Source organism: Anabas testudineus, chromosome 6, assembly GCF_900324465.2.
Source record: "Anabas testudineus chromosome 6, fAnaTes1.2, whole genome shotgun sequence".
NCBI classification, from domain to species: Eukaryota; Metazoa; Chordata; class Actinopteri; order Anabantiformes; family Anabantidae; genus Anabas; species Anabas testudineus.
Window position 1 is genome coordinate 8,959,253 of NC_046615.1, and position 24,668 is coordinate 8,983,920.

General features: G+C 43.0%; 1 protein-coding gene across 1 annotated transcript in view; it reads right to left on the bottom strand.

Annotated features, from left to right (window-relative positions):
• Positions 1–20,606, bottom strand: part of brsk2a (BR serine/threonine kinase 2a) — a 137,492-nt gene extending 116,886 nt beyond the window's left edge. Inside the window, exon 1 of the mRNA XM_026364712.1 lies at positions 20,321–20,606. Coding sequence (XP_026220497.1) covers positions 20,321–20,414 — 94 coding nt within the window. The 5' untranslated portion in view covers positions 20,415–20,606. The remainder of the gene's footprint in view (positions 1–20,320) is intronic.
• Between the last annotated feature and the right edge of the window lie 4,062 nt (positions 20,607–24,668).

Below are 24,668 nucleotides of genomic sequence, written 5' to 3' on the forward strand. Positions count from 1 at the left end.
GATAGTGAAGAAGTGTGGTAGGCACGAAGGGTGAAGCTGCAGTGCCTATTTGGAAAGGCAAATGTGTCCCAGTCCCCATTGTCTCCTCGCTGACAGGCAGCCATGGGGGGCCAAACGAAAGAGGGGATCAGTCATGTCAGGGATTCACCGGTAGCAGGGGAGGTGGAGGAAAAACAGAAATATAGAAGCAGAGGTTGACAGGATAGGTAACACCCAAAGAGAGCGAGTGGGTGTCTTTTTGTCGGTGTGTATGTGCCCTGACAGCCGAGAGGACGAGCAACGCCAGTAATGACTATTCTCACAAAAAAAATAAAATAAATGAATGAATGCTAGTCTATTATTATCGCTGCTTCTGCAAGTTCGGTGTGCATGTGTGTGCACATATGTGTCGCCAGTATTTCTAGAAACCCCACTCACCTCCATACCCGAGGCTGTGTATGGTTACCCCCTCTGCGGTAAGTACTAGGAGCCCAGATCATCACAGCACAGGTCACAGCCTCAATATGTATGCGTGAGGAGATATGTACGTATAAATAAGAGATGAGCTCAACCCAGAAAAATAATAGTAGTCAAGAGTCATACAGAGGTTGTTTCCCTGAAGAATCCTCACACAGACAAGCCAGACCTCTTGAGCTAACCTTAGTAACCTTTGCTGCATTAATGACCGAACAGTGCACCAGTCAGTCAGCCCTTTGTTCCATGAAACACCGACATGACCATTTGAGACATTCCTTTTTTTTTTTACAGGGTACACATTAAAGCCAACAGTATGATTGTGTTCATACAAACATACACATATACATTACACACAGATATTAAAGCCTTCCAGTGGTGAACTGAAAATCAGTAAAAATGATTCCAGCTTCTTGGTCCCATTCACACACTAAGTCCTGGTTTCTACTGACAGCGATTTTGTCTAAGTCGTCTTTATCCTCACATATCTTGTTTTCTCCCCAACGGATCCTTCACTGTGTCACAGCATGGTTGATTTTCAACTTGCACCTCTTGGTGCTACCCTACAGATTAATATACTGCTCCTACAAAACCTCCTCCCAATGTAAAACCTGACCTACAAAAAGCAAGCAAACGTCTAAAGAAGGTACCGAATCTTCCAACCCTTCACATTTGGTACAAAGGTAGTTCATATCTTTATTGAAGACAATAGACTCTGAGAACGAGTGATTGTGGTGAACTTAGGCAATGATTTGATACATGACGCACATTTGTGTGCATCCTCTATGTTATGTGTGTGTTGTCATGCAGACCCAAATTGGGCTGGTTAGATCACCATGCTGTCTATCTGCCTGTGTAATGCGTAACGGAAACCAGTGAATCGCCGTGGGTAATTCGTTTCCTGTGTTGTCTGCACTCTCATCTTTGAAGGAGCGGCGACAGGGGACTGAACAGAGGAGGAGTCCATTGCTACCTAGCTGGCTGCTAATAATGAGTGATATGTGGAACAGCAGGGTGGCAGCGAGACAAAGAATATTACTAAGACTGGCACAGGCCTTTCTGAATGAATCACTGCTTCAAATATAAACTGTACAGACGATTCATTGAGGCCGAGGTTGACATTTATTTCTCTTGAGAGAAAAGTCTCCCATAGCAGCCATCTACAATGACGGGTTAGCTCACAGCTCAGAGTCATTAGTGCTATTTAAGAGTGGAAATGTGTTTTGAGGAGAATCCTGATAGCGGAGTGGCTGCAGAATATGAAACATAACCACAACATCTTGAAACAGTACGTCATCCCCTCTGGCCACACCTGATTACTTACTATCAAATAAAGGTTGAGCCACACACAAAAATAAGTAACTCTTAATTCCATCAGGAGTCAAATTCATTGTGAGGTTAATGTTGAAAAATGTGTTTTTATCCAGTTTAAATTAATTTGCTGATATAATTAATAATCAATAATATATTGTTCACATATAATGCATACAATGCTAATTTCTCTTATGTATCACCATTTGCATTGTTTAAGGTAGAGACCACAGTAAATCTTGATATTTAATTTAACACTATGTACCATTAAGGTTGATTATTTTAAGCTTGTACTCTTCACTTGTCCAGCTCATTTGACCACTCTCACAAGCCATGCAGCATTCTCTTAAAAGAAAAAATATGGTGTTTCTATGTATGTGTGTCTCAGAGCGCCATAAAGACTGAACACAGTTAATGGGTTTCTTGCCCTACAACTGCACCATATTGTACTATACAGTGTTTCTCAATGTCAGCTTGTCAGCGAGTACTCCGAGGACCTGACTCCATCTGACTCCCCAGCACACACACAGGTCCTGCCACCCTCCCACCGAATGGAACACACTGGCGCGCGCACACACTCACAACCCCTGGCCCCTCACCCCCCTCTGTGTCTTTTCAGCAGCCTCTGACATAGTTTGCCACAGTGACATCAGTCAGACCCGTTGGCATGGTGACCCTCCCGTTACCTAGTCAGGTCACCTTGGCTCGCCCCAGCACCTCACTGGGAGCGTTTTGTGTGTAGTGTTTTCTGTGTTTGTGTGTGAGCATGCCTATCTGGCACCTCTCCAGTCCTGCTGGCAGTGTGCCACTGCTGTCCAACCACATGAAGTCTGCCTGTCTCCTTCCTCCATTTCTTTTCTGTTGCTCCGATGATTCTCTTTTCGAGTCTTCCCTGACATTTTTTGCTTTCCGTTGAAAAAACATGTGAAGTGGGATGGGAGAGCACGCTCAGCCTCTTTGGTTCCTTATTGGGCTTATTATAAAGCTGCTCTTCTACGTCTGATTGAACACAGTCTGATGCATTGATCTTCCAATGGTGTGGTCACTCATAGCATGAACATGCATTGGTTTTCATAAAAGCATTTTAGAGCACGTCTACGCATGATTAGCAACTGAGAAAGCCCATCTTTGCTTAAAGTAACAATTGGACTTCTGCTACTTTGACTTATTTCCGATGCCATGTTTCCCAGTGCTACTTTTTGCAGTGTAGACACATTTGTAAGAGGTGAACAACTTCTCTAAGTTGATTCACTTCAACAAGTTCGAGATGAGTAGGTCATATCCACAGACATACAGAGACAGACAATCATTGACACTCACATTCACACCTGTGGGGTTTTTAGATTGACCTATTAATATAACTGCATGTCTTTGAATGGTGGGAGCTCTTTTGTGTTATGAAAATGTGTTTGTATGAGGACTGGTCCCCAGCAATGTTACATAATAGAAAGGGTAGCCATCTGCTTCACCCTGACCCCTGGGTTAGCCTAATCCAGTACATTGTGTGTGTTTGTATGCATGCACATTGGTGTATGTATGTGTGCGTACACATCTGTGTGTGTGCTTAATCTGCCTGCGTTTTCATAGTACTTGAGTGGAAAAGTTGGTAATCTGACGGGCACAGGCCAGAGTGAGATTTAATCGTTGCAGCTAGACTCAGTTTCTTTTTATCTCATGGGTTATCTATCCATCTATTCTGTCCTTGCCTCTATAGTTGATTTCCTCTTTTTTCCTGTCACGCCACTTCACACTGGACACATCTGCATCCCCATGTTTTAACAGAATGATCTGGACTTTTCCTTCATCAGACTCAACCTCTCTGATGTCACTGTGAAACTATATAAACATACATAACAACTGTGATGATAGATTAATACTAAACTCATTTACCAATACTCAAGACAAAAATGGTAAACATCTGCTGGTTCCTGCATCTAAAGTGTGTCCAATGCGAGAATTAGCTGCTTATCTTTTGTTTTGTAACACTGTAAATTAACATAGAATAGATTTGATTATGGATTATTGCCATGAAAAGACTCTTGGTTGGGCTCTGGGATGTCCATTTCTCCATGTTCTTTGACATTTTATAGACAAAACCATTTGTCACCATATCCAAACTATAATCAACTGATAAAACTAATGAATATAATCGGCTGAGGCCGTGGACTACTCTGATCTTCTCTGCTTTTATGTAGAATCTTTACCATTCCCTTGTGAGATTTTCATAACATAATATTCACTTCAATTAGAGGCAGTCCCAGGGGTGTAATGTGGCCTGGAGTTTCAAAGGCCCAGTGAAATTTACAGTAGATGAGTGAATGAGGTGCATCATCAAAGGCCGGAGAAACACCTTTACCTATCTTACTTCTAGAGCTCTACCTTCTACCTTTGCCTCTCTCTCTCTCTCTTTATGATCACAGCTATTTGAAAAAAATCACAAAGCCTGTGGTCATTACTGGAATAAAATGAGAAGCACAAGATGAGAATATCACAAAATTAGAAGAGATCAAATAAAGGGCAATGAAATTGTTCTGAGTAGATGAATTGTTAGCAGTTCTCTGTGTAATTACAAGTGGCGTCATCTGCCCATAAAGAAATTCAGTATGTTTGTTGCCATAGTGACCATATGTGACTATAATGGAAGCCGCCAACAAGGGCGACCAGGTACTGAAGCAAACAGGTGAAGAAGCGTGTGCACACACACTCTTACAGAACACAGTATATGTAAATTACTTGCACTCAAAACATCCCGTAGAGAGCAACTCAAAAACAGAATCCATGTGTGCCTGTGTGGGTAGTGTGAATATACAGCATATAAATGTTCATGTGTTGTGGTGTGCAGAGGACAGCAAAGAAGGGGTCTGTCTTCAGCATCACTGTCTTGATTGGAACCACTCGCTGTAAGATGGGTGTGCCAGGTCATGAGGTGTGTGTGTGTATGTGCTCATTATGCGTGGGAGTGTGTGTCAGCATTAGCGTAGTGGCTTTGTGACAGAGTGGCCAGATCATAGACGTATTTTCTCTTATTGACTTTCCCACGAGCCAAGCTAGAGGCAGTATTCGTGCATTACACTGAGAGACCAGTCATCCAGTGCAAACACACACACACACATACACTCGCGTGCACGTGTTGACAGCATCACCATCGCGTGCACAGCTCACCACATAGCCATCTGTGTGGGCAACACCAAGTCATACATTTTTGACAGGTAGAGAGGTTTGAAATAAAAGCAATGGCGCATACACGACACATAGACAGCAACGCACACACACGCACACCTCCTTTCACACTGTACATTACAATTTATACAAAAAGACTCTGGGTCATTCATAAAAGCTATTACATTGCCTGTGAGAGAAAAGAAAACATTAAGAAAGGCTGGGGGAGTAGGCAGGCAGGTGGTGTTTGTGCTTCCTGAGCACACAACATAATGTGTGCCCGGGTCTTTTCATTTTAATAGTAGGTAAGGCTGCAGAATACAGAAATTTAAAAGGGAATCTGAGAGATAACAATAGCGATAAAAGGGAAGAAATATATTTACATGCTTATTGATTGTGCACAAAAAATAGAGAGTCAAAGACAGCCTGGAGGGGAGTAAAGTATTTTGAGGCATGGACCATATGAAATAAAGATTCACAGGCAAGGAGAAGTGACAACACGGACACAGGTAGAAAGGTATTTAGAGAGTAAGGAGGTGGCATGAAGGGGTGAGGGTAGGGGAGGGAGCAACGGAAGGAATGGGTCATTGTTGTACTCCATTTCATTAACTTCACAGCGATAAGTGAGGATATAGTAAAGAGCCAATCTAGAGAGAGAGAGAGAGAGAGAGAGAGAGAGAGAGAGAGAGACATGTTCACCAGTGATCCCATTAGGCTGCAAAAGGGTAATACAGAGAGATGGAGGAAGAAAGGAGTAGCTGGGTGTTGCTGAAAGCCATGGGGGAAAGCGGCGAGCGAAGTTGAGGACAGCAAATAAGTTGAAGAGGCAGAAAAAAGGAGGAGAGGGTGAGGGCAGCGAGGAAGAAGCCTCTGAAAAAAAAAAAAAAATGGAGAGTGAGCCGAGCAGGAATAAGCACTTTGAAGAAGAATGAGGTTGGTAAAACCCATTAAAGAGACCTCACCTCCTAGTTTGGTCTCACCCCTGTGCTGAGTTGAGGATTACTCATTCAGTGCAGACTTGGGGAATATGGGAAACCCCTATTAAAGTAGGGCACGCAGTGATTTCAATGTGATGGGAATCATTTGCAATTTGTGATTAGAAATATGTGAGCAGTCAGGCAATTTCAAAGCCATTACATGTCCAAATAAAATAATATCTCGTAGGTTAATGTGGCTTGGCTTAATTAACTTGTTTTCACTAATTGGCTGAACTAATACAAACACTGGCCATTATTTGTGTTATTATAATTGGACTAATCGCTCATCCAAATGATTAACATTTGAAGAACTTTGTAATTTAAACATCGCCTTTGTCAAATTTTACAAACACCACATTTTCCTTTCTTTTTCCCAATAGAAGTCAGGTATTGTAATGCGCCACACTATTTAACAACATCCTTGCAAAATCACAAAGAATTGTATTAGCACAATATTTAAAGCAAACCCGGCTGTTTCAAATAATAACCAATGGAGGCTGTAAAGTACATTTAAACCTGCCACACGATGCACTGCAGCTAAATGAGACCATCCATCACTTAATGCTTCTACTAATAGCCACATATTTGAATGTTTAAATAACTAGCTGTGCAAGTTTTAAATAAATAAGAGCTGTCCTTTGGGAGAGCGCTACTAAATCACAGAATACACTTTGTTTCACGTAGAGCCGCTGAAATCAGCAAAATCAGAAAACACAGAGAGCAACTAAAGAGCACGTAAAGGGTTACTAAAGAGTGAAAAACAAAAAGAAAACATATCTGTGCTGTTCACATTATTAACTCATATCAAACCATTAACCTGACTCCAGGACTGAGACTAAGGGAAATAATGTTGTTTCCTGGATGCAGTTATTATAGCATCTGTTTCAGATGGAATACAGCCACTGGTTCTTCTCAGGAGTGCTCTGCTTGTCTCTTCACCAGTGATAAGGTTACTGATGTCCTGTGGGTGACAGCATGTTGAGGAAGAGAACCTGATGAAGGTTAAGCCACACCAACCCCTATCTTAATCACTGTCATTAGCTCCACGGGCTCCTCCACTCTGACCCCATCACCTCTGGCCTTCAGAGATTAATCACAGGCACACAAGCTAACATTACACAGAAATGTGACAAACGTGGTGTGTACATATTATTTTTATGTAATGTTCTTTCCCTGCACCACTGAAGTCGCTACAGAGCAATCCGCGTGTGCATTTGACTCGACTGAGGGTGATTAGTAAACAGCATCACAGCCAAAGCAGCTTCATCCACTTTATCAAAAACCCTAGCACTGAATATTCTTCCCCTAATGAACCCCCATAGGAAGCATCTGCATTCGTGTAAACATGCATGCACAAGGGACCTTCTGAGTTCATGTCCTGTACACTTTTTCTAAGAGCTGCAAAGTGGCATGGGTGTAACAAACTGTGTTTTTGAGGTTAATGTATGTCCACTGTACACACAATGATGGGTGTGGATCTGCACACGCTTATACTGACAATCACATTTATACAAATCTGTCTTCTCCACTAGTTAAATACATTTAAAACACATCTCCACAGCTCAGGCTAACTACAAGCTGTTTGGAAATGAGTAATATTAATTTGCTTTAGCCATTAAACTGGGAAAGTGCCCAAAGAGAGACCATTAATCACTTTATGCAGGACTGCTTAAATACAACCAGACAGACAGGGGATCCCTCCCCCCCCTTTCCAGCAGTGTCTCTGTAAGACATCAGAGAATGAGATGTGTGTGAGGTACATGTAAAGGCAAAGGCCATGTCACGCAGAGAAGCCTCTGTGTGAACCAGAATAGACCTGATGTGAGTCCTGGGACTCACATAATGAATTACTTCGTAGTCTGGACACACATCCCGGGCCCCAGGAGAGGGCCTCTGTGAGCTCTCTGTACTCATCTCTTAACTCTATGCCCTCATACATGGGACTTCTCATTCGCAACATAGAAACTCCTACAGTATAATTCACAGGCAACAAGAGCTCTTCATTAAGAAGATCTGCAAAGGGGACGGGGAAGAAGATCTTTTCCTAAAGTCAACACACGCATAGGGGGTTATATTAACTACCTCTTCCGGACAAGCGTAAGAATTTAGGAGATGATAAATCAGGTGGTGCCCCCAATGTTCAACTCTCCTTTCATTTCATTCATTTGATATACAGTCTACTGTATATATATGTTTTCCAGGGAGAACACAAGAGGTACTGTGTGTTTTGTCTGTGAATTTGTGTTTGTGTCTACAGTATGTGCAGTTTTACCCGTTGTCATGTATTTAGAGCAGAGAAAATGTGTCTTTTAATTAAAAGGTTGGCTTGATTTAGTGTTGTGCCCAGCTAGAGACTAAAAGAGAAAGAAAGAGAGAGAAGAGGAATAAAATAAGAAGAGGCCCAGAGTAAGGCTGAGCACGCCCCAGCCAACAAGCACACTCTCTCACTCTCTCTCAGCCTTAATGAGCATGATCTTGCCTGGACTCTTCATCAGCTGGGACGGTAAATTGTGAAATAACAAATCATTACCCCAACTCAAATCACGTCTGTCTGCAGGTACGTGTAAATGTATTCCCGCGTCTGTCTCCCATCTCGCCGTTTCTGTCTGCGCCGAGAGAGAGATCAAAAAGTGCTGATACACACCCAGGGGTGTGCAAAAAATACAGAGGTGGGCACATACACGAGAAGATAAACACACACACACACACACACACACACACACGAACACTGAGCTGCTCCAGGTAAAGGTTTGAATATTTCATAAAGTCTCATTAAGGAGTGAATATAAGAGGTTGAAGTATAATGACACTGGCGAAGACAGAGTAATAAATTAAGGCTCCATGCAAGCCTAATCAGCCCAAGTTGTACAGACACAATCACAAGCTTAAGGGCATTAGAAACATGAGCGGACAACACCAGATGTTCCCTATTTCCAGCTTGGAAGACGATGCATCTCCTTGTTTTGACTGAACATGGAAGTCTTTATTTTCCTACATAACATGTCTACATTTCTCATGGAGAGCAATAGAGTCACACACTACACCTTCTTTCTTTTAAGACTTTCTTTTAGACCAAGGACCAAGCAGAAAAAATGCTAAAGTTCTATCATAAAAATAACCATCACATACAAATCTAGATTATATATCATCACTTATATCACATAAAATGAAAACTAACCACACTTGCTACAAAATGTCAGCATACACAACACTGTGAGACTTAATGACAAATAATAAAACGTGGGAAGCGCATGAAAACCGCTCGCACACTCATTTTACATCAACGTCCAATTATCGTTACCGTCTTCCCCCTTGTGGTTTGTAACATGATGTATGATGATACATTCTGCTCAAACCAGTCTTTACACACAATTACCAGCTCTGACCCATAAAGCCAGACACAGGATATGCTTCCTCCATTACACGTTCTTCGCTAGCCTCATTTCACATTAAATTAGCCCTCATGCATACTCACAAATGGAAAGTTTTCTTTCCATCCCAGCGAGAAAGATGTGAAACGTAAGATAAGAAAAAAATAATATGAAAGTGGATTTTATTAGGGGAACTTTACAATAATAATGAAATACGATTTTCAGTGATTCACGCACATATTATAATTAATTCAAAGAAAAGTGCGTGTGTGTAAATACTTTAATATTATGCGTGTTCATACATGCCGTGCGTTCGTGTCATATACTTGCGTGTCTGCAGAGGTGTATATACTGCACGGGGAGTGCACGTAAAAATTTAATTGAATTCCTTCTGCTATTGTGTAGCTCTGCAACACTTTGGCTTATCCAGTCCCGAATTGCTGCCAGTGAGATCTAATCATCTAACATGAAATGAGCCCTACCTGAGCAGAATGGCAGTATGAGGTCTAGTTGGCTGCAGGGGAATACCTCCATTAGGCATGAAGCGGGAAACGAGGGGGGGAAGGGGAAGGAGGGCTGGGAACGGTGTGGGGTAGCAAGACGTGTAGGAAAAGAGAAATGTCTGGTAAATATATTCCTCAGCTGCAATATCAGGTTATCTTGTTACATAATTTGGTGTGTTTTGTTTTTCTCTGAGTTCTCTCTCTCTCATGTTTTCTATTATAATGTTTAATAAAACTTTGAAATAGATTCTTTGTAATTATTGAATGAGTGAACAGATGCTCCATCCTTAACGCTTAATCTTAAAACCTGTCATTTATGGTCTCTCAATTGTTAAGGTCTGAATCCCCAAGGAGCTGCTGCTACATGTCAAGCAAAGCAAACCTGTGGGGAAAGCATCGGACAAAGACGAAGAGCAACTACCATAATGATCATAATACACTCACATGACTCATGCCCAGCACCATGCAGACCTGCATATGTAGTCAGTTTTCTGAAACCCACAGAGGTGAGTGTGCTTAGAGACGCGGTCTAGATGGACAGGAACACTTTTGGCTAAGATTCATGCTCTCATTATACAAACCACAAACAACAGTGAGGACAGCTGACTGACCAAAATAACATCTCAGAGCAGCCACACTCATTTCCTCAGCATGTGAAACTGCACGTGTCCCCATGTTGCCATAGCTACTGACTCTTCACGTCGAAGCACTGAGACATCCAGTATATAAAAATATAAAAACATGGCTACATCTGGGCAGTTTTTTTTATATAGTACAAGCTTTATGAACTACTTTGCAAAGTGCCTGTACTGAACAGAGAAACTCTTGTGAAGTTAAAAAGAGGACAGGATTAAAAAGTAGAGGAACAAGCTTCCTAAATGTCCTAAAGACATGAGGAAGTGTGGCTATCTGTCCTCCAGCCTCCTACTTAAAGCAATCCTTTCTGCTGTGGCTGCGTTTCCTCCAGTTATGACGTCAGAGCTTTGCTGCAGTCAGATGGAGAGCTGGGATTCCTGTAGAAACTAAAAGTCATCCACTCCACTACTGCAAAGCACACTCCTGCGCGTGTGTATGTGCGTGCTTCAGATTGTGCATTGTGTGTGTGTGTGTGTGAGTGTGTAACTGTGTGGTTGTTTGGGCTGGATTTGAATGATAATAGAGGCAGTGACCCTGAGAGATGCTTTACCGCTGTGACTCTTTTTCTCACTCATGCTCAACCGTGTCCCATGAGTTACAACTCTCAGACGCTGTTGTGTATCAGCAAGGCTCATGAAACTGGGGAATGCAGTGCACACACCAGCACTCAGACAAGAACACACACACGCAGTGCAGAGCAAAAACGCGGCAGCAACATCTGCAGCCACTTTAGAAATCAGCTTTTGTTTTTTTGTTTGTTTGTTTTTTTTTTTACTATCTTAGATAAAGAGATGAAGCGTTCCACTACTTCATCACTTGCTTTCATTAGACAGAAAGGGGGTAAGAAAATGGAGCGTAAGACCTGAAAAGGTCACAAAATTTGGAAAACAAAAACTAAGCAAGTGAGCTAAAAAGCAAGAATAAAGGAATTGTAATAAATGAGCAGAAAGAGAAAAATTAACCCCCTGGCCTCACAGCAGTGAGGAACTGGACTTAATTTCACAACAAAATAAACAACACAGGAGATTTAGATTGCAAAGTACATGTTTATAAATTTAACAATTTGAGAGATAATTAAAACTTTCTAGGTCACATAAGAACAGGAATAATATAGTGTATCAAATATTAGGTATAAAGGAATGAATCTTTTGTTGTTTATTGAGGTAGTCTGTTGAGTACTGTGTATTGCTGCCCTCCACTATAAGAGGTTGCATCATCATACAGACAGAACGTTGAATGCTGGTTGGTGGACCATTAGCCAATAAAAGTAGAGCTAAATCCAAATGGGAGAGCGTGCTGGCCGTATTAAAAGATTTATGCTGAAATACTTTCATAAAACAGCACAGCACAACAAGGCCAGAGATCTGAAGGAACGGAGGAGGAGGAGGAGGAGGAGGAGGAGGGGGTTAAATCTACAACTCACACCAAATGGGGGAAAACAACACAGACTCCTTCTGGATTCACTACCTCAAATATGACATCTCCCTGTGTCACGACAGAGGATTTGATCTGGCAGCAAATGCAAAGCACCAAGACATGATTTGATGATGCACAAAAAGCAAACAGAAGAAACAGTGCGTCTTGGCTGGATCAATGATCCCATAACACCTGTAATCCAGGTGATTTTACTGTGAACTGGCCACAGCACTCCCCAGCGTCATCGGACAAAGTGAATGCTCTCACCGTCCCCTCTTTATGAATAACTACCTCCTTGATGTTTTGAGGTAAAATCAGTTGATATAGCTAACATAGCAATAACTGTCACTAGTCAGGCCAAGTGTTGGAAGTCAGTGCCACAGGGAGAAGTGGCCAGAACAGGTTGTTGGTTTGTGACCAATCCTGCTCATCTAACCTAATCTCATTGAGGCTTGCCTGTTTCATTTCACATGCCAAGCCACATCTCAGGTGTTTCAGGCATCGGCGACATTGGGTTTTATAGCCTAAAGAGCTGACAACAAAGAGAGTAGCAGTGGAAACTCGGAATGCATCACAATTACCCTGCCCCTGCCATCTGGGATGAGCTGCACACTGTAAATGAGTGCATATTTTCATTCATGTACTTTTTCTTAGAAAACAGTCCAATGGGAGTTGCCAGCAGGTCTGCTGAAGCAAAGGCGCCGTTTCATGTAATTTAATAGTCATTCATTTTAAAAGTCATTCACTGTTTCATACTGGAAACGCAGTCCAAACCAGAATCAATCCAGAAAAGTTGAGATCTTTTCAAAAACAGACAACATAATGATTGAAAACAGTAAACCAGGTTGTAATGACATCATTAATGCACCCTCAGTCCTGGTATCTAGTCGTCTTCTGGTTTGCTAAACACATCCAGCTATGACATATTAATCAATTCATATAAAAGAACATTTACCAACTAAAATAAATGATGAGTAGTAAATTAGAGATCTCAAAGAGAAACAGCCTATTTCTAGTTGTTCACTGCTCTTTGTTATTGAGACCTTCAAATCCCTGATCTAAAAGATGGATCTGAAAACACAGAAAACTAATTTGGGTATCTTACATTGGTCATGTTTGTTATCAGTGCACTTCAGTATAAAACCTTGCAGGTGCCGTGATCTGGTGTCCAGTAAAGGACTTCTACAGAGGATCGTCTAGTGGACCCTTTGGACCCCAAAAATTGATCCACAATCCCCGATCCTCAATCCCCAGAGCAAAATCAAAGGGTTTGGGACATCCTTTAAGAAGGAAGAGTGGAACAGCTTCCACGGCGAGTGATGATCAAGGAATAATCAATTAAGGGAATTGGGACATAACCACCAACTTGGGATTTAACAGTGTGCCATTGATTTTCAGTAGGAGACGGATCTGGACTGCCGGCAGCCCACTCCAGAGCACAAACTCTGTCTACAAAGCCACCGTGTTGGAGAACATAAAGAATGAGGCCTGGCATTGTTCTGCTTCCTACTTATGTAAGACGGTTTCGAGTTGCATTTCAGGATGCAGCAGTGGTCTGTGCTAAATGACAATGGTTTTTCAAAGTACTCCCAAACCATGCGGCTATATTCATCACTGGAAGGTCACCACCATCAGTTTTGATTGTGCTGCTAGTTAGTGATGGGCTGTGGTAGCTGGCTCCATTTTGCATGTGGTTCCGGGCCAGCCAAATGAATCCCATACTGAAGCTTTTATAGGCATGCTTTGTTTAGATAACCTCTCTCCGACATTGGACATCTACAAACAATAAATATTTATCTGTTGTCCAGCTTGCGAAAAGTGAGAACTTGTATTATTTTGATAATTTAAGAAGGATGAGTGTTCAGTCTTAGTTTACAGTCAGTGTTATACAATTTTCTGTGACCCACCATATTTATGACCTGTAGTGTGTTTATGACCAGCGCATTGTGTATGCAAAATATTAGCAGCATCTATAACTCACATTCACTGAATAACAATGTTGAATTAATATTAGCAACAAGAATCTTAAATCCTTAAACAGATGTGATAAGGGATTTAAAAATGATTCAGATTTGATAAACACATTTGGAACCCGATTCAAATTTGATGAAATGTAGTCAAACCCTCATCCATAGTTGCAGCAGTTTGAAAACTGTACCAAAGTCAAGGTCACTGGCCCACCTATCTATTTATTAATGGATACGGTACAGCAGGACAGACAGCAATAGGGGATGAGCACTGAGCTTCCCCCCCGATCTGAGGACAACCTGCCAATGCTAGCTGAGCTGACAACAACTAAAGCCGAGGCTCCCCACATGTGCTAATCTCCCAGATTTAAATGGGAACACAGCACAGAGCGCAGAGCGCAGAGCACAGAGCAGGGCAAGCCTGTCTGATCCATGACCGTATGTCTGAGCACACGCACAAGCACATGGATCCACAAGCATGCACATGCATACACATGCCGCTCACATGTGAAACCATTAGTCATGCATTCTGTCATATAGTGATTTTAACAATTACATCTAGACACAAGGCAGATTTAATGAAATAAGTGAAATAAAGTGCACACAACGTACTTCCACACAACATATCGAAAGGTTTCAGAATTGTATAGCTGTCACAACGCTGACTCCAAATTGCAGACAATTAAACAGCTAGACAATGAGAGGAACGCAAATGATACACAGACAGAAAGCAAGAAAGGAAAGTAAGAGGAGAGATAAAGAGTATTTCCATTCTTTCTTCAATCTGAGGGCAGACTGGGAACCAGCAAGAAGCAGGGAAACCATGACAACCAGACAACCAACCTTGGCAACCAACCCAGTGTTCTCACAGTCAGAGCCAGACAGGCGGCTCAGCAAGGGTTAATCTGAGCTGGGTGAGAGAGGAGAGTAAGAGACAAACAGGCTGATTAAGCCTACTGCTGTGTGCACAGACGTTTAATATACTGTACGTCTTAAACCCGCCACGCCGAAGACCAAAAAGACATGACTGCTGACTTGGTGACTGGCTGAACGGCACCATCAAAAGTGCACAAAGTCTAGGGCTGGTACAGAGATGTCTCGAAGCATAGCAGCACACACATATTTTATTTAAGCAACAGTGTGAAGTCACATAGAAATGTAACAATTGGGAGCACCAGAAATATTGCGTTTCTGCTTGTATTCTCTCTGCTGCGCTGAAAAACTAGCACCATGAAATTCTAAATAGCGCGAGACGATAACACATTACACAAAGCACAGCAGCTTGGGATCTCAGCAATAGAGAGAAAGAGATGGACATAGTGAAGGAATGAGATTTCATTTCTGTGTGTGTAGCGTGTCTTGGTATAACTGAGAGAAAATGGACCATAGCACCATGTCGTCCTAACCTGATTCTCCGCGCTATATAACATGGCAGGGAAACAGTGACGGTGGATGCACTGAGTTAGAATGAAATCCAAATAGGATGTGATGGGAACTGTCCAAAGAACAGACACATAAAAACACATTCATTCATGAGTGCCCACAGAGGCTATTCCAGCAATCCTTCGCTTATTTAGTGACCTCCCATTTAAAGATTGAGCCCTTTTCTCCTTTGGAGGTCAGCAATAGAGACATGAAAATCAAGGAGGAGGGGAGGATAATGAAGAGGGTGATCAATACCTCGCCTTAATTAATAACCTCCACAGCAGTCAGAACGTTCAAGACTGTTTCTTGCTCTCTCTCAGTTCAAGTTTTTTTTTTTCCTCTGCTCCTCCTTCTCCTTGCCTTCATCCTTCCCTCTCCTCCCCCCAGTTCTCCACCTCTTTCCTCATCATTAATCCCTGAAAATCGTTGGCTACATACATTCCTCTCAATCGATGCAATTCCACCGAGGTCTTGTCTGATTTACCACATGGCTGAGTCCCTGTATGAATCTTGACTGGCCATGGGAAGAGAGACAGAGACGGAGAGAGATGGAGCGAGGTAGATTTACACTTACATGTACATTTTCATTTAGACATTTGGCAGACGCTTTTATCCAAAGCAAGGTACAAGGTACGAGGCAGAGAGGAAAGCGTTGGGAGGTCTTGCCTTAGGACCCTTAAAGGAGCCCACAGCTGGGATTCGAACCTCAGTCTCCCGCATGGAGGACCACCAGTTACCATTACACTATCCAGACAGAGACTATCACCACTTTAAAACGTTAACCAAAGTCATGGACAGTGAAAAGACTGTGGGATAAGTCCTGGTTTCATTTACTGAAGCCCCATTCATTTGCCCATAGTCATGTCTCACAGTGATCAGTAACACTGATGCAACAGCGCCTACGCGTACAGTACATACTGTACCTGAACGTACACTCATGGTTTAAACACAAAGCTCACAAATAGAAAACAACAAGTGAGCTGAGGCGCAGACACACTCACACACCAGCCTCCCACCATTTAGGATGCATTTCAGGGCTCAGGGAGCAGGGCTTTGGCTTTAGCCAAACAGTGAAACAGCTGAGACCATGCAGGCTTGGCTTCCTGCTCCACAGCTCTGATCCAGCTTGGTAACACAGGGTGCTACCAGGCAGAGCCACTGGGTCATGGCATCTCTGACCTGAATCTCTGAACAGGCCCACTGAAACCCGTCTGGGTAATCTTGAGAGTGCAGGGAAGACCTGTGGTTGAGCTCTACATTAATTTTTAAGATTATTTGAATGGCATGCATGTTATACGTCACCCGTAGTTTGAGGTTCCCTACCCTTCACAAGCGTATACACTCACGCATTTAGTTTCTGTGGATTTGCCAAGTGGTTTTTCATTGACAGCATCGACTGAACATTCCCTCCTCACTTGTCATCATCAGGAATATCATGTGCTGTGAAACAGTATGGATCTCTTCCACCAGACAGGAAATCTATGGGAGTGCTCATTGATCTGAATCAACCATCCCCGGCTCACCGACTATCAATCAATGTCAAATTAACGGTTTTAAGTTACCGTAGAATCTGACGGACTCCCACAATGATCTAGTAAATGTGTACATGTATCTTTATGTGTAAATAAACAAAGAAGACAAATGAGAGCTTTTTTATTCATTCATACAGAAAGACAAACAAGCAAAACCTCCAATAGTCAGACAGTGGTCTGGACTTTGATGGCATGGAAACAGCAAGAAGAGGTAAAACCTGGTGAACCCAGAACACCAGTAGACAGACAGAAACACAAAGGGTGAGCAAGACACAACATCACAAGCAGCTTTTTGTCAGATGAACAGTCAATATATAAACCCCTACAGCACAGATGTTTTCACTCTCCAAACGTCAATTAAAGAATCAAGAAGCCTACACATCAACCTCCAACTCTTAGCCTGTCAATATCGAAGTCGTGCAAAAAACAGGACTTACACTGGATTAACAGGCAATGTTTTCAAGACAATAGGCCTCTATTCTACTAATCAACAGCCTTCAGGAACTAAGTAAGGCAAAGCACAGCAATGTTTTCTGAAGCATTAGTGGAACAGAGCAGTGATTCAGCCCGTCTTAAGTCGGTGCACTGGCAAAAATACAAATCCACAATCTTCAGCTTTGTCAAGCAAAGCTTCTAGATTCTGAAATACTGTACAAGGAGGCTGTCACCAACAGCAGACACATTGAAAAGGAGTTCTAAATTTAATATACTGTATATTAACTTGGAAGTCAAGTTCCTGTCACATCATGACATCGATTAGACGCCCTAGAGACTAAGATAGAGCAACACAATGCAACACGTGGGGCTAATTTGGTGGTTGATTGAAAAAGGGGATGACTGGCAATGTGACAGTGCAAGTTTAAGGGAAAAACTCAGGCTTGAAGTTGAAACATTCCCACATAAACATATAAAATATACTGACCAGGTTTTGCTACTCAAGCACAACACTTGAATGGTTAAGTGCAGTGTAAATTGTACAAACGCATTCTCGATCAGTCCTGAAAAAATATAAAAACCTTAAAGAAGATCATACAACGTGCTGTTTTTACTGTGCATGTGTCATTTTTTTTAAAGCAAAGCTGTACCTGTAGCCTGTCCTGTGCAAGTTACTTGGATTACTAATATGCTAAGTTGCTAAGCTAGAGTGGGCCAGCCCATGCTACCTCGGGCCACGTGAGTGCGTGAGTGAGAGCCGAGGGGACTTTAGCTGTGTAGGGGATTAGATCAGGAAGCCAAACCAGAACCACTGTTGTGGCCGTGTGTGTATGTGTATGTGCATCTGAGTGTCAGCACAAGCCTTAATCACTTAATGAACACGGAACAGCACCACTCCTCTGAGCAGGGCGGCCAGATCAACTACAGTCCTTCCGCTTTCTCCCCTCTAATAATACCAGCCAACCGCAGCCTGGGAAATCTCACGAGGGATTTAGCCCACTGGATGTTCCCAGCTGCCGCTCACGATCAAGACCGGCCCATTGGGTGCTCACAGTTGCCAGGCCAACCCTTTCCATGGGGCCTGGGAAAGAGATCTGACAGATTATCGAATGGTTAATGGCCGAATGGGACATTATGCAGCGTCATTAATCTGAATAGGTTTGGCATGGATGAGCCACGCAGAAGCCAGCAAACAAATGATTTTTCTAACACAGAACACACATGCACATAAAATACTGGGCCTGGTTGTTGCTATAGATTTGAAAGAGGAAAATGTAATTGAAAAATCAGGCCAAATGTGCTTCAAATGAATGTGTTGTTTAATTAGACATTTCCTACATGAAACAGTTCTCCAAATCAAAAGTAAGGAAAAAAGTCTGACATCCTCGAGCTAAGAAGTTTGGCACAAGTTATTTACCAATGCTGACCTGTGGCCTACAAACATACACTTGCATGTCTCCGTCATGGAAGAAAATGAATCCAAATCTGCCTCAACAGTCACGTAAATACATCCTGAGCTGTGGATGATTTCAGTGACGCCGTGTCATTAAATGTCTGTACCCAGGAGACTATGTGCCAGCTCTATCCCACCATAAACAGCCATTAAACACTCTTGAGAGCTGAACCAAAGCTGAGTCTGGCTGTGAGTGAGAGATCCTCCTGTAAACACAAATGAATAAATATGTGTTGCAGGAGAAAGGGAGAAAAGCCAAGGTGGTTTTAATACTGAATCTGTCATGAAAAGAAAACAAACAGCTGGAACAACAGTTTGCAAGGTTAGATTAAACTCCAGTCATCACGCTGCAGATGTGATAATAATAATGAACCGACCCTTCCTATGGATCAAACATGTTTGAGAATTGAACATTGGTGCATTTATGAATGACTGACTGTTCCGTGCTGTGTTGACGTCAAAGAGCATCCGTTATGATGGCACACATGCAGGGACATGATGGGACTGCAAAGCAACAGACTCAGTTAATGAATAGTGAGGACCGGCCAGGTGAGTGAACTACAGTGTCTGAGTGAACACACAAGCATTTATAAGCACACACGGCTGCTCAGCATGACCAGCTGGATCGGGCAGGGGAAGTAACGCCTATTGTAGCCGTTTTAGGCAGCAGATGGGAGGAAAATCTCTGGGCAGGGACGTAGAGGAGAGAAGAGGAAAAGTCTCTAACCCTCCCCGTTTTTCAAGGTGGTGAGCTTACATGGCATGCTGCATCACTCCTGAGCATCTCCGCCTGCTCGTTTCACATGGCTCCACTGGCTGCACGCACTTGACCGCAGAGGATTCTCACTGTACTGTCCCCAGTGCTACCAACAGTACTCAAACAAGAACTGAACGCATGCACACGCACCTTAAACACGCATAATGTGGCACAAAGCCCTCCTTTGCCTTTAATCGTGCAAAGTGTAATGTGCAACTTTAACAAACTGCAGTGTCATTGCAGTCTATGCTGAGATAAAGCATGTGCTCCTTTCTTAGGAAGCCCAGTTACATCCCCTGGGGTTTATGAATATAGACCAGTGCAGCTCTGATTTCCCAGCTCATGGTGTAATCTGTCAAGGTGGGACCTTCTACTCCACATCCGAGGAAACCCACGTATTGCAGTCGGCAGCCTATGGAAGAAACGCCTGCCTCCTTCCCTGCCTGCCTGCCTGCGGACTAAGAATAGATCAATGTATCAGGCAAATCGGGGATTAACGGCGTTGCTCCAATCACAGAACACAGACACGCACAAGCAGGAGAGTCAGGGCACAAAAAGTTCATTTTCATAGCACAGACAGTCACACTGTCATCATCTGTGGTGCTGGATGCTTTCCACGCTGCTCCTGGATACGCGCGCACACACCACACACACACACACACACACACACACACACACACACACACACACATCCCGCTGTGTGAACAATGATTATGTCAGCTCACCGGCGAAATAACAGCCCCCTGAAATCCCTCCACCCAAGACCGGCCAGGTGTTTGGAACTGAGCACTTAGTTATTTATCACCTGCAGACACCCAGCCGGACGAAATTCAACTCGCCCCCGAAAATACATTGTGCAATTTTAAAGGGAGTGGGGTGGTGGTGGTGGTGGTGGTGGTGGTGGAGGGGGGGGGGACAAACTAACCTGTCTGTCCTTTGCCGAGCGTCTTCTCCAAACGGTAAGGTCCCACGTAATTGGCATGTTGGGCACCGCTGCTGTCTTTCCCGGACGATGACATGTCGGATCTCTGTGGGAACTGGACACTTCGCAGGTTAATAAAGCGCCGACAATTAAACACTCCTCGCTGGAGGTCCAAGCCGCGGCTTGCTTTTTGCTTTTTGCTTTTTGCTTTCTCCCTCTCTCTTTATCTCCACAGCCTCTGCTCTTCCTCTGCCGCTGCCTCACTCGCTGTTTGAGGAGGTGAGGATCTCTCTCCGTCTCTCCTCTTCTGTCCCTGGTCGCTGCAGACGAGCCGCAAGTGCCTCGACTCTCAGCGTCGATGCTGGAGCTGCGCTGCCGCGGTGCGCCTGTGGGGGGCGCTGCGGAGCAGTCAGAGGAGGTGATTGACAGCGGTTGCGACCTATCAGGAAGCCGGATGCGCCCCGTGTTTCTTGTTGCCGGCTGTGATCCTGAGAGTCGGAGCGCACATGAACTCTGTGTACTTCTTAGATAAATGTTGAGGAAAGAGATGGACTGTGCTTACTGTGCTAGAGCAGGAGATAAATGACGCTGTCTTCCTGGAAAAGAACATCATTTACTTTTTAAAATGCAAAAGTAGATGAATATTGCTCTTTCTATAATAGTTTGAATGTGGCCCCCAAACAACTTGACTTGCATTGTTAAAGGTCACTAAAAGTGCCTCTAGTCCTCTCTATTTGAAATCCAGAAGTATTTATGCAAAATGTTTAATAATGGACACAAGATGTTTCCATTGTCTTCTCTAAAGATGACACAAGAAAAGATAAGATAAACCTTTATTCGTTACTCAGTGGGGGAATTTGCAGTAGAGAGGGCAGCAATTACAGAAGAGATAATATTACTCATGAATGGGACAACACAAAAGAACTATATCTGTACAGTTATGTGCATTAAACTAAAGTTTCTAAACTTTAAGCAAAAAGCAAAACACAAACAAAAGCATAAATGGATTTTCCACCATCACAGATGGAAATTGGACTATTTCCCAATGATATTGAATCATTTTACAGTGGTAGTAAATAGTTAAATGTCCAAAATAAGTATAAACTAAATGCACACTGGACTTGTCTCTTTTGTCTTTGCTTTTGTAAGTTTCTTATTGGGCGATCATTGCCTCCACACTAGTTGTAATGCTAAAAACTCCTATTAGCACACACACACACACACACACACACATACGTCTTACTCTCAGATTTAAGGGGAGCTCAGAAAAACTTTCCCCATACAGCGACAGCGACACAGTATAAAAACAAACTCTCCTTCATCTCCACAGTGAAGGACACCTCAGAACTACTGGCTGTTACTTTTTCTTTTTCATTTCGTTAAACAGTCGGTGTACAACTTAGTCCTGGCAACTTCCCTCACAGTCCAATGGAACCAGCACTCCTGCAGGAATATGAGCACAATATGAAACAGAATAATAAAAACTATTACATTTAGATTTTCACATACACTTAATTAGTTCAAATTTCCTCCTAAATTTGTATTAAATCAAATTCCTCGTACCAACTAACGCGCTTTGAAGCCGGAGTTTTTAAGAGCCCACAGAGTCTGTGGTCAGATATCCCCTTTGCCCAACTGGTAATCCAGCCGGAGTAACAAGAAGGACTAAATTACAATGAATTGTTGAAGCTTGAGCACCAACACTTGAAACACAATTTCTCACCAGAATGTGTTACAGCATACATAAATATTTAAACTGACTTTATTTATTGTGGTGCTATTATTGCAGCCAAAAACCACAGTGTAGATGTTTCCTGTCCCTTTTCCTTTCTTTCTAGTTTCTCTGTATCTTAATGCTATCCTCTCAGGACTCTGTCTCGCCCATCTCTCTCTTTCTCTGTCCCTCTCTCTTTTTCTCTCTCTCTCACACACACACACACACACATAGGCTACACACGCGAACACCACACTTTGATAGGTGTGCGTGCAGCAGGGGGGAGACAGTGTTGGCCTTCTGATTCATTTCACACCCCACTGGTCTGAGACCTGTGACTGTGGCCTCTGTCTGTTCCTCACACCCTGAGAGAGTACAGGTGTCAGGGGACACTGGCAGGAGAAACACACATGGATATCCATGCACACTCACAAACACACTGTGTGACCTCCAAATGTTCTTTGACAGAGGACAATGTTAAGGGGGCTGCTGAAATATTCAACAGAAAGAATTGCATCATAGTGTAGGCTACTCAAAGGCTGAATATATTCCAGAAAGATTCCTGAGCTTTCCTTTCTTTAATGTTATAGACTCTTCTGAATCATTGCATTTATATAATTTATTTGGTAAGAATAAAAAATGTTGTAGTACATAATGTAGTACCATTGTGGGGATTCTACTTAAGGTATAAATCCTGCACACAGGTAAAGAAATAGCCTGTCGTCTTACTCAATACACAAGCAAAGTAAGAGAGGACGTACACTTCAGTACTTCACAAGAACATTTCCTGCCTCCCCACTTCACGAAGTCAACTTTACCAACGGCACATGCCCCAGTTTGCTGCCTTTGAGGTCGATGTTGAGCATGTGTGGCGTTTCCCCTGATGCCCTTCATCACACCGAGAGCTGGGGTTTGCGCAGGGAGGTGTGACCCAGAGTGTCACCCATGTGACTGCACGGTGCCAGGTGGACCGGGCATGTGATGTCAGCGCCAGGTGCCAGGTGGGCATCATCTCAATAATGCATCATGCCCAGCGCTGGCACTGGCAGGCACACCACTTTGAAGTGTTCCAGAAACATCTGTAGCTTGAGTTTTTAATCACCTTGCCTGTACCTCCCAGCTTCCCATCAATCCTTTACTCCTTCATAGCCCACATCCCACTCTCTCTCTCTCTCTCTCTATTCCCTGCAAAAAAAAAATTAATGAGAAGTCCTCTCAGTTTGTGTTTGAACTTGTGTAGTAGTGCACGCATGTGAGCATGTGTTTGTGCGTATATTTACACGTGTTAACGCACAGAGCCACGGCACTACAAAATTCAATAAACAGCATAAACAAAATTCAAAACAGCTCATTGTCTTCTGGATGTTTGCTGAATATCTAGCCAGGCAAGAATGATCAAAGTGTTGGCTTAGATAACACAAATTTACCATTGGCCAAATAGCAATTGGCTGCAACAGCAAGCTTCACAAGATGTGCATACTAATAGTGTCTTCCCAAACAACTGATCAAACTAAAAATCAGTCATGCCACGGGACGGATTGCACAGTGGCCAGACGTCTTTAATAGAAATTTAAAAATAAGTTTATTTTTGATCAGGTCTGTTTGCTAGAGAGAAATGTAATTAAACATGAAGTGTGTGTGTGTGAGAGAGAGAGAGAGAGAAAACAGAGGGAGAGGGAACATGAAGTTTACCAAAAAGTGGAACTCATTTAATGTGTGGCAAGAGTCCAATAACCTCTGGACATGAGCGGGAGCCCAGGCTGCATAATATCTCCAGCATACTACCACATAATGAATAGCTTCATGGCAGAGTGTGACCAAGTCAGCAGGGGGCTATGAATATAAACCCATTTCTTTATGCTAAATGTGTGCACAGACACAATCCCGGCACCGATACACAGTTCACACTCGTGTAATATTACAGCATTTCCGCGCAGGAGCGACTGATACATACACAAACACTGTACATGTGAACTCGCAGCCCTTCAGGGTTGTACAAACTACTGCCAGCTAGCTGCGTGCTGGAGGCTGTTGGATATTATTGGATTGGCTCGCATGGTGTGTTGATTAATTAGCGTGTCATCCACATACAGAGTGGACTATTAGTGTTCATCTGCAAACATTTAGGAAACTGGAAAGGCGAGGAATGAATGAAAGGGCAATGAAGGTGAGTTTCTGACCTCAGTCGAATACAAGAGCCGTGTTTGGTTGTGGAGCTTGAGTTCATCACATAAACTAATGAAATAAGCCGTGTAATGAATTTAAAGAAAGTTGAAAGGCATCGAGGACGAACTGTGACAGAATCTGCTCAAACTTTGTTCAGGTGATGTTGATTTTCATGGTACAGATAATGTCTTAAGACCGAAGGGGAGGTTGTGCATGTATTCATCAGCTGTCACCTGTCATAAATAAAAACGATGACCAAAACCTCAACAAAGCCATAGCTTTCAGAGTGACACAATAAGGTTCCTCACACGCACTGATCAGGAATGTGTCTTATTACACGTACAGGGAGATAAAGTATCTTAATTAACCAGATTACGGAGGACACTTGTGCACGTCTCTGAGTCGCCAAGAGGACCGGGAGTGTGGGACGCTTGAGCCCCTGCCACTTCTCTATGCAAATGAGTGGGATCA